Below are 10,908 nucleotides of genomic sequence, written 5' to 3'. Positions count from 1 at the left end.
TGTGAATTTTCAATTCTTAATATTTGAGAATTTAAATTGTAATTAAACCGTGGTTATAATGTTATTGATATTTTTATCTTTAAAAGTAAGAAGATAAATAGACATTTATAATTGATTAATGAATAATGCATAAAAAATACATCTCGTAAGTATTTTGTAGTGTTGAGAAATGTTAGATTGGTGAATGTAAAGCTTTTTTTTGTCTAATTCCAATTCTCCTGTGCGATTGTCTACTTTCTTTTACATGTGTGAAATTTGGCTGTAAACAAATTATGAAAAGCTTTTACCAAAATGTCTAATAATTTATCAATATTTCTAAGGAAGAAGATTACTAATATAGCAAAATAAAATGAAATGAGCGGAAGCGTAAGATAATAACCTGAGTGCACAATCTTTTGTTTTATTGCGCGAGCAGATGAAAAGAATGTTCAAACGTGAGAGCCAGCTATCCGAAATGCTTCTAAAATTTTACACAGCATTAGCAAAACAAGCATCTATTACTTTTTATAATGTCACCCACCATGCATTTCAGTCATGCTTGTCACGCCTGCTTTTCTTTTTTTAATCAACTCGACGAAGTGGATTGATTTTCCTTACCTACTTCTTGATCTTCATATTGTTCAGCATCATGCACTTCCATCTGCCAAAACTTCAGTCGAACTCTGTCTCTGTAATTTTATTCCTGTAAAGCCGAAGAAATTGTGACATAATTGCAATACAAAACATCATCTTGTCTGAACCAATTTGCAGATTGTTATTAAATAAAAAAAAAAAATCATCATGCTCGGTTTCTTGACAGCATTACTAAGTTACAATTGACACTGAGTGCTCCAAATCTCCCAGTGTTAGAAGATGTTCACCAAGGGGCAATATCCTTTTTCCATGTTTGTCCACAATGCTAAGGTGGTCACAAGGATTTACTATAATGCTTGTTTCTGTTGATCCGTATGAACTAGTATGTACACGATCAAATGCGATTAATTGCTTCTCTGGAGTTCCCTCGAAAATTTTTGGTGCTCTAGAGAACAACATGACAACATGGCTTCCGTCCATATCTCCGACATTTGCTACAGAAATATGCACATAGAAGCTCAATGAATCACATGATGTCAGCTCATCGACATGTATATAATCAAGTTCTCTCTGGTGCAGTATCTTCTCAGTCAAAGTGCCTGTAATAGACCCTGATAAACTTAATGTTCTTGGAGCAGACAAGAGTTTGTAGGTGAATTTGGTATAGCTTAAGCCTTGGCCAAAGCCATACACTCTATTTCCGGTGTAAAAACGGTAAGTTCTCCCAGGATAACCACGAAAAGGGTTGGCACGCATGTTCATATCATTCATTGCAATCTTTGTAAATGATTCAGGATACCAAGTCATTGGAAGTCTTCCACCTGTTTTCAAATGTCCAAACATCATGTTAAATCATAGAAACTAAGCAAGCATAGAGATCAAGTGTTGAATGCTACAGAGAAAAAAATGCCAGTTGGTGTCAACTAGTCTCTCTAGATGCTCGATTTGCGCTACCAAAAGCCATAAGTAATGAACTTCAAATTTCATGCAGTGTTTAGATGCCTGCTAATACATGATAGTTTTGTGGCTACTAACCTGGATTAAAATCACCAAAGATGACCTCCGCAAGTGCCTTTCCACCAGCTTCCCCAGGGTATCCAACCCAGAGAATACTTGCAATATTCCGGTCTCCTTCAGCGAACGATACATCAAGGGGTCCTCCACCAGTAAGAACAAGAATTATCGGTCTTTTACTTGCTGCAGCAACAGAAGACACTAAGGACATCTGTTTACCAGGCAAGAGGAGACTAACTCGGTCATGATCTTCAGTTTCTTGGGACAAATCCAGCCCAGCAACTACAACCACAAAATCAGCTTTCTTTGCACTAAGAATTGCATCATTAAACCCAGCATCAGAATCACAAGGCACATCTGAGCAACCAGATGCATAAGATGCCTTCTCTACATAGCCTAGCAGTCCCTCATAAAAGCTCTTTGGGTCACATGGGAAACCTGTCATATGAAGAATACCAAACAACCATATTATACAAATTCAATATCAGGCAATTTCTACAAAATGAAGAAACCCAGTGACAGATTGAGGTTAGCAAAACTTCAGTCAGCATCTGGGTGGTTCACATTCAATATGACTCAATACAGATATTACAAGACAAACATGGTAAGGCCCAAAGCTGTCTTAGGTAACTTGCCATATTAGGATGCTTCGTGTAGAAGAAGACTATATAAGCCGATATAATTTATAAACCCCCAACAATTACACATTATTGCAAGAACCATACCTGTGTAGTCACCACCCATATTACTTATGTTGTTAGCCATTGGACCAATGATAGCTATGGAAGAAACAACATTTCTATTCAGAGGCAGGAACTTCTTCTCATTCTTCAGAAGAACAATTCCCTGCCTTGCTGCTTCAAGTGCCAGCATCTTGTGCTCTGTGGTACAAATGTTTTGAGGTCCCAACTCTCCAAACTGCCCCTTTCTGGGGTCTCCATCAAACAGCCCAAGACGGAGTTGGACCGAGAAAAGGTTCAGAAGAGCTCTATCGATGTCTTTGTCTTGCAACTTCCCTTCCTCAATTGTAGTCTGAGTATGTCGAACGAGATATGATCCACAGTTAATATCCATTCCTACAGACAACCATCTTAATCTTATTCTTTAAAAATGAACATCCGAATGGCAGATCTAGTGAGAAGTCCTTAATCAATTTAGATGTAAAAGATATGATTAAAAAAACCTGCTTTAAGAACTAGAGCAACAGCATCATCGGCTTTTCTTGTGTAATTCTGGTATTCTTGAACTGTTGCCACAGCATCACAATCTGAGGTGATGTATCTGATTTATGCCACAGAAAAACCAATCAAAGTTGAATTTCAAAATTTGCATCCATCAATGTATAAGCAACTCCTAATTTTTTTACCCTTTGAAGCCCCATTCATTTCGAGCTTTTTGTAAAAGATCTCCCTGCGCACAAACTGGCACCCCATTAACTGCATTGTAGGAACACATCAAGCAACTTGCCTTGCCTTGTTGGATACAACTACGAAAGGGTGGTTCATATGTATCCTCCATATCTTGCTTTGTGACCTTCAATACAGATAAAGCATGTATTTATTAGCAGACTGCCTAACTGACTTCAAAAGGAGGCTTACCACAAGTCACACCAAACTATTGGTTTAGAACCATAAATAAATATATAAATTAATTTAAAAAATGCCAAATTTGATTTAAATTGACAAACAGTCGGACTGCAAAATTTCTTATCAGCACTAAATATGCATTGAATAAGAAACTTATTTACAGAGATAAAAAAAATGAACTGAAATGGCTAATACAGAGTTACACACTGAAGAAAAAGACGATTCAAATGTGAAATGTGTTCAGAAACATGAAAACACCACAAGGAGAATATGTAAAAAGGAAGACTTTACCACGGCATTGAAGGAGTATCGACTGAAATTCTTCCACTTCTCCAAGTCATAAGCAATGAAATGCTTGCAACAAGCAGAATTCATAAGTCTATCACCACTCTCATCATCATTATATCCTCCAAGTGCCCTCTTTCTCTCAAACCTATCTATGAGTTCTCCACTAGCCTTCCAGGACCCACCCTGGAAGCCCTTTACAAATTGGATAGCATAAGCTGAAACAACCAAGGGATCCTCGCCAGGAGTCTCCTGCCCTCTTCCCCATCTGGGATCCCTAAAAATATTAATATTTGGTGCCCAAAAAGTCAAACCAGCTTGTCCAACATTATGCATGGCTTTAGCTTCAATACCTATGGCCAACCCAATCTTGAACCAAAGGGTTCTATTGAAAGAAGCAGCAGTGACAAGAACCTGGGGGAAACTGGTTGCTGCTTTAACATAACCATTAAAGTTAACTCCAGGGCCATTACTGGCAAGCCCATGAAGTGACTCTGACCACCATTCGTAAGGAGGAATTCCAAGTCTTGGGATCCCTGAAGCATTGTTGGAGAGTTGATAGATCTTTTCTTCAAGTGTGAGCAGAGAAATGAGAGATTGAGCTCTGTCTGTGATAGACAGGGAAGTGTTGCAGAAGGGGTAAGAGTTAAAGTGGGGAGGCTGGCATGGGAATTGTGGGTTTGGGTCTGATGATGAGATTGAAATCAGTAAAGCTAAAAGTTGTAAGATGAAGAACAGGGATTTTAGTTGCAGAGACATGATGAGATGATGGAGGGTGCCGCTTTGGTAGTCACCTTATTACTGGTCGGTAGGTTTAAGCGGACCGTGATTAGGAATTGACGCCATTATCAGATAGATTTGGAGAAAGATTGAATAGGAAAAGATGAAATTATTAGATTATGCATTTATTTAAGAGAATCCAACTTGCAATTGTTTAGATTTATTTCCAATATGTTAAACCCCGGATTAACCCTTTGGTGAAGATGAAGTTCTGTTAACCTATGAACCCAAAAATCATATTAAACTAATTGAGCCTTGAAAGCCCACTATTTGATCGCACCAATCAAGTTTATAAACCTCCTCCAAACATGGGTTTTGAAATCTACATACAAATTTCAGCCAGCCCAAATAGAAAAGTTAAATTTAGAAGTACTACTTTTCCTTATTTAAAATTTTCGTCTAATCATTAATACCATTAATACATTTTGCCAAATTTTTCCGACTTAAGATATTGATTAAACTGCTTTCCTATAATGTGTATATACTATGATAAATATTAAATATACTAAATTGATAAATTTTAAAAAATGTGAATACTTATTGAATTAAAATTTTAAATTTAAAAAAGTAAGAATGTTTGAAAAGTACAAAAAAGTTACTGCAGCATATTCTAATTTTTGTAATTCAGTTTGAAAAGTATGATAACTGAACTTGGAAGAGTCAAATTCATTTAAGTTGTGTTTGGTTGGATAAAAAAAATGAAGAAATAAGATAGAGGTGATCGTGGACTAGATTGGGCCTAAACATAGTATTATTATATTTTATATTTGTCAAAATTTGGTCCAATTAGAAATTAGAGCTTAAAATTTTGTCCAACCTCGTTTTTAGTTATAAAAGATTAACTCAAACCTATTTTAAGCTCGCTTATATTATTTTTTAATATTTTTAAAATATATATTATTTTATTTTAATATTTAATAATTTTATACATTTTTATTTATTGAAAATTTTTCTATAATCATCTTGCCATTTTTTTAATGTTTACATTAGAATAGTATTATATATTTAGTATAGGTTTGTTGTTTTAATGTGTTTTAAATTACATAATATATAAAAATAACATAATATAAAATATTATAAACTTAAAACGGGTCAAGCTCGGGCTTTGAATGTTCAAGCTCGAGCCTGACCTATATTTTAAACGGGCTAATATTTTTTTACCCAAACCTATTTTTTGGGCTTGATATTTTTGCCTAAACCCTCTCGAATTTTGGGCGAACCTCCAGAATAGAACAGGTAACTCGACTCATGAACAGGTCTAGAATGAGAAGAGTGAATGGAAAAAGTGGAAAGAAAATAAATTTTAAATGTGCTTAGTAGGAAAAAATTAAGAGGAAAGAAAATAGGATGAATAATCACTTGATCATGATGCATAAAAATCAATCAATGAGAGAAAATAAAAAGAAATGTATATTAATTTAAAATTATTCATATTCGAATGTTATACTTTTTTTCATTTTCAATTCTACCAAGTAATGAATAAAAAGAAAAATAATATTTTCTATCTTTTAGTTTTCTTCCTCTTCAATTTATCACTCTATCAAGCAAAATCTTGGAAATTAATTTTATAAATAGATTTAAATTTCCTAAAAACAACCCTAAATTAGGGGTGACATATAAGACGAAACTGGAATCGTTGGTAATATTGTAAGTTAAGGTTGTTATCAATAACCGTTTAATTAGGGGTTACTTAGAGGGCCTTCCGTTTTGATAGAATCGTTTATACATTATTTAACTATTTCAGGAATCGAATGGATGAGGTTTTCTTTATTTAGTTTACATCAATTGGATCTGGGAAATCTCTTCTTTTTTTTAAAAAATCTTTTTCAAGTTTTATGTGTTCAACTCGTTCCACTTCCATCCAGCGTTGAATTCTTTTAGCACTAAAAGAACAAAACAGTTAAATAAAATTAATATCCTAATAACAATTGGAAAATAAAGAAGCCATATCGCAAGTGTCTCCAACGTATTATTTTAGGAAAACCACCTTTATAATTAATTTAACTTACTATTCAACCAGATCGAGACTTAAAATAAACTTATAGATAAGATGTGCCAAAAATGATTTTTTTCATTTTAGTCCTCCTATAAAAGATAAATTATAAATTAATATATATTAAAATTATACTTTGACCCCTAAAAATAAAAAAAATTTAATTCAATCCTTTTATAAATAAAAAATTATACAGTAAAATTTCACTTTAGCTCTAAAAATGAAAAAACAAAGTCTGTTTAGTCTTTCAAAATGATGAATTATAGATTAACACATAATAAATTTATATAATAAACTATAAAAATTATAATTAAATTGGACAACAATCCAATTGGTTTGTGGATTTAAACTCTCTAAAATATATAAATGCAACAATTAAAGAGCTTATCTTTTGATTCGCTCAGTTATTTCAAAAGAATCAATTCATTAGCCAGCCCATAATATATAATTTTCATTCTAGTACTTACCTTACGAATAATAGCAACAAGGAAAGCATATATGTAGCAACAAGTAAGCATTCATAAAAAGGATTTTCCAGTTAACAAAGCAGCTAAACAATCCTTATATCATATTTGTATACCTGTTAAGTTGTTTATAGTCTCTAAATTAAATTAGTTTATTAAATACATTAATTTAGTTCATTGTTATACTCCCACAGGCATTAGGACATGTGGCAAGTTAAAAAGACACTTGAGTAGTAAGTTTGCCACTAGCGAGCTAAGAGGTCGCTTGTAAGCTTATCCTTCCGAGATGACCACCCAAGCAACAGATGGTCGAATCTTCATTGATAACATGAAGTTGTTGGTCACCAAATATCACGTGTACTCAATTGTTTTATCCTATCATGTCAAAATGAATGATAGGATCTATCTTGTCACAGACATTCTCATCCCATCGAAGACATCCTCCCACACGCTCAATAATGATGGCTAAATGATTAGTCCAACATGTTAACATCATCTTGCACGGTACCTTCACTTATAAATACCTCTAGGAACAATGAAGAAATTATCAACTTTGGAAGAAGACCAAGCCTATATTCTGTCAACATACCTTTCAAATCCCAACCTTAGCACTCTCTTCACCTTCATTCTCCATAATGTTCAGCTCTCCGCCTCGACTGGGTGAATTGGCCTCCACGGCAATCACCAATACCTCCTTTGTACTCCCTCCATGTCGGACATTGTAGCAAAACCCATAAATTATTAAAAAAAAAGATTAAACTGCTATAGAGTTAATATTTATTGTTTAAAAAATTACATGATTTTTTTTTAATTTGCAATCGAACTTCAAACAAAATATTTCATTTACAGAACCATAAAAGCTTTCAAAATATTAACTTTATTAAAATTTACCTTAGTTTAATATTTTTAATAGTAATAAGATTAATTTGATTTGATTTCTATAATAGAAAGACTTGCCATGTAGTTTCACCTATTTATATCTATATAAATATTTATATATATTTGGTACATTGGTAGTGAACAATTTGAACTTCCCTGGTTATGTTGCTACATGTTCCATTTTTTTTTTGGTATTTACTATGTTCATTTTACGGTCCATGTCATGGATTCACAGTTACCCCTACCAATAGCATTGTCTCTAATATTTGGACTCGTATTATCTTAGTGAGAGTATAATGTGCTTTACCACTACACTAAACACTATTACTTACATATTTCATTTTTAATATTTTTATTCTCTTATTACGTCCTAAAATAATATATATCACTTTTTAAATTTAGAGATTTATTTGTCTAAATTCTTTTTAACATAGCTTTTAAATTAAAAATTAAAAATATTATAAAAAGTTGTAAAACATTGTAAAAATTATATAAAACACAATAAATAGTGGTTGTTGTTTTTCTTGGAATTGCGTGGTTACAAATTAGAATGAGCTAGATTTTCATACAAGCTAATAAAATCTTTAACACTGATCAAGGGTTTCAAACCCACTACCAGATCAAATAAACTTTGATGTTTATAGGTTTAGATTGATTTTGGACTTGAATTTTTAATATTTTAAATAATTCTTTTTTGAATTTTTATTGTTTTGCTTATGTGACAATGCTATAGTAACCATTGCTGACGTAGATTGGCATTTCAACATCACGATAATTGACTTAGTAATTGGTAATGGACATGTTAGCACTATAACAGTCAATGATGAAATCCATTAGTCAAAAAGCTTAGTTGATGTATTTTTAATGTTTGATAATTTAATTACGTGAATTGTTTAAGAAGGGGATTGATTGATTTTTTATTTTTATTTTTGAAAATGTTCAGGATTTTTTTAAACCATTAAGCGATAATATAAATATAAATACTTATATTTATTTTATTAATAATGTTTTCATTATTAATGTTTCAATTATTATCAATTAATTATACTTTAGAACAATATTAAATTACACCTGTTATTTTAAATTAATTATACTTAATTAATGTTACAGATTACATTTATATATTGATTAGAATTAAGATTTAATAAATGCACTAGCAAAACATTTTCATTCAAGTATTATTTGATAAGGTTTGTTCTCATTAAAAAGTTCAATTTTAATTTTTTTAACTTTTGTATCCGTTTTACGGTCCATATTCAAGTTTGTAGCTGTCTCTTTTAACAATGTCGCCTTCAAAGTTTAATTTTCATTATTATTATTATTTGATACTTTTATTATTTGATATTTAAAAATACTTGTACAATTGTTAATGTTTTTTATCATAGTGTTTTGAAAGAAGAGATTAAAGATCATTCTAATTAGTGATTAGATACTATTAAAATATTTCTATTTTAAATTTAATTTTATCTGAATTATTTTTAACAATTTAGTTTTAAATTTCAGAGAACTAGAAAAGTAAAATTGAAGAGTTGGTTAAAAAATTGTTATTTCATCATGTTTTGTTTGATTTTAATCCTTATATTTTTTCCAAATATAAATTACTAATTCTAAATATATATATTATTTTACTTATGTTTTGATTTTTATGATTTTTCTTAATTATTATTAATTGCCAAAAGTCTAATTATTTTGAACTTCATATTGATATTTATTTATTTTAAAACTCAAAATAACATAATTGTTATAAAATAAATAAACAGAGAGTAAAGAACAAAGAAAATGAGAGAGTAAAAATGACAACGTATTTTATTAATCAATCAGGATATTTATAAAACTTCTCCAAAGTCTCTTATTCATAGGCATAAGAAGTATAAATGAAGCAGAGATCTGCTTCTAATCACTAGTAAAATTTAAAGTACATCAAAACTTATCTTGATCTTGATGGACATTCACTTAATAAGATATTCATAATACTCCCCCTTAGATGTCCATTGGTAGATATTGTGCCACATTAAAATCTTACTAAGATACAAACATTGTAGGAAAAAAAGTTCTAGTGAAGGAAAAATAGTACACATATCTATAATACACATTATATGCCACCTCATTAAAAACCTTACCAAGAAAACTCAATGGGACAAAACCTCGGTTAAGGGAAAAAGAGTGCAGCACGTATTTACTCCCCATCGTGAAAACATCACATACTTTATCGTATTTTATGTATTCAATCTTGAATACTAGTTTTTCAAATGACTCTTTCAATGTATTTGCTAAGCATTTATATAACATTTCTTTTGAAAGTCGTGAATAAGGCAAAATTGGGGGGAAATATATTTTGATCTTTTCAAGAGTTTCAACAATAATCCATAGCAAACTTTAATCATGATTCTTCTATAAAAACACAAATAGGTATTTTGGATCATTTTATAATCCTCCTTCAATTACTATTCACTAAGTCGAATTTACCACATATGTTCAAATTATTTAAATTCATATAAATGAACGATTTCTCAATAATTTTAATATGTTTCGGCATTCTAAATCTTTCAAGGATTTTAATATAAACTTTATATCATATAGTGATTCATAAAAGGTTGTAACAAAAACCATTAGATGCAAGTTAAATATTTTATGAGCTGCCAGTTTAATAATATATCTAAAGGTTATTGTATCCACTACAAAAAAATATTATATCTTTTCATAATCAATGCCAGGGCTTAGCGAAAAACTTCATATTTTTATTCTACTTTTGTAAAACTACTTCATTTGTACACTTACTGGCTTTATACCTTTAGATATTTGGACTACTGGTCCAAAAACTCAATGAATTTAATTGTATATGAGTTGCGTCTTTCTATTTTGACCAGTCTATTCCATATCTATAATCGACCACTTTTATTATCGGTTCGAGATTTTCTCGAATTGACATAACTTATCAAGATATCTTATTTTCACTATTTTAATCTTTAGTTTCAGGCACCTGAATCTCTTTTGGAGTTTTACTTATTAGTTATGTCTTAGGTCTCTTCTAGAGTACCCGCCTCCATTGTATGACCATCTAGAAGAATTTTCATCTTTGGAACTGATCAATATATTATTTATTCTAACTAATTGTCCTACTGGGACTTTGATTCAAATTAAAATATTAGATGATATATAACACTTGGTTATTCTCATTAAATTGTAAATACATCTTATAGTTAACTTGTAATGAGTTATCCTTGTTGAACTTCTTGTTCAAATTACTTTTCCCCTAACTCATTACAAGTTATTATTTCCCTCCCTAATATCGGAAAAGTATTGAATCAAAATGGTAATCACAAATCATGTTATA

The 10,908-nt window shown here is 31.1% G+C and overlaps 1 protein-coding gene across 1 annotated transcript; it reads right to left on the bottom strand.

The window, feature by feature from the left end:
* Nucleotides 1-730: 730 nt before the first annotated feature.
* LOC108474181 (probable beta-D-xylosidase 6) lies at nucleotides 731-4,503 on the bottom strand. Its single transcript, XM_017776104.2, has 6 exons — nucleotides 3,465-4,503; nucleotides 2,954-3,120; nucleotides 2,771-2,868; nucleotides 2,313-2,663; nucleotides 1,609-2,025; nucleotides 731-1,394 (listed from the first exon to the last, which is right to left on the bottom strand). The coding sequence occupies exons 1-6, from the start codon at nucleotides 4,215-4,217 to the stop codon at nucleotides 805-807; spliced, it is 2,376 nt and encodes a 791-aa protein (XP_017631593.1). The 5' UTR covers nucleotides 4,218-4,503; the 3' UTR covers nucleotides 731-804.
* Nucleotides 4,504-10,908: the final 6,405 nt, after the last annotated feature.

Source organism: Gossypium arboreum, chromosome 11 (genome assembly GCF_025698485.1).
Source record: "Gossypium arboreum isolate Shixiya-1 chromosome 11, ASM2569848v2, whole genome shotgun sequence".
NCBI classification, from domain to species: Eukaryota; Viridiplantae; Streptophyta; class Magnoliopsida; order Malvales; family Malvaceae; genus Gossypium; species Gossypium arboreum.
The sequence above is the reverse complement of the archived record's forward strand: the minus strand, read 5'-3'. Positions and strand labels throughout refer to the sequence as shown.

Excerpts from the sequence above, each read along its gene's own strand:
- LOC108474181 (XM_017776104.2), bottom strand. The coding sequence starts at position 4,217 with ATGTCTCTGCAACTAAAATCCCTGTTCTTCATCTTACAACTTTTAGCT. Across the intron at positions 2,869-2,953 it reads AATGAATGGGGCTTCAAAGG|ATACATCACCTCAGATTGTG; the intron begins GTAAAAAAATTA and ends GGCATAAATCAG. Across the intron at positions 2,664-2,770 it reads TGCTCTAGTTCTTAAAGCAG|GAATGGATATTAACTGTGGA; the intron begins GTTTTTTTAATC and ends GGTTGTCTGTAG.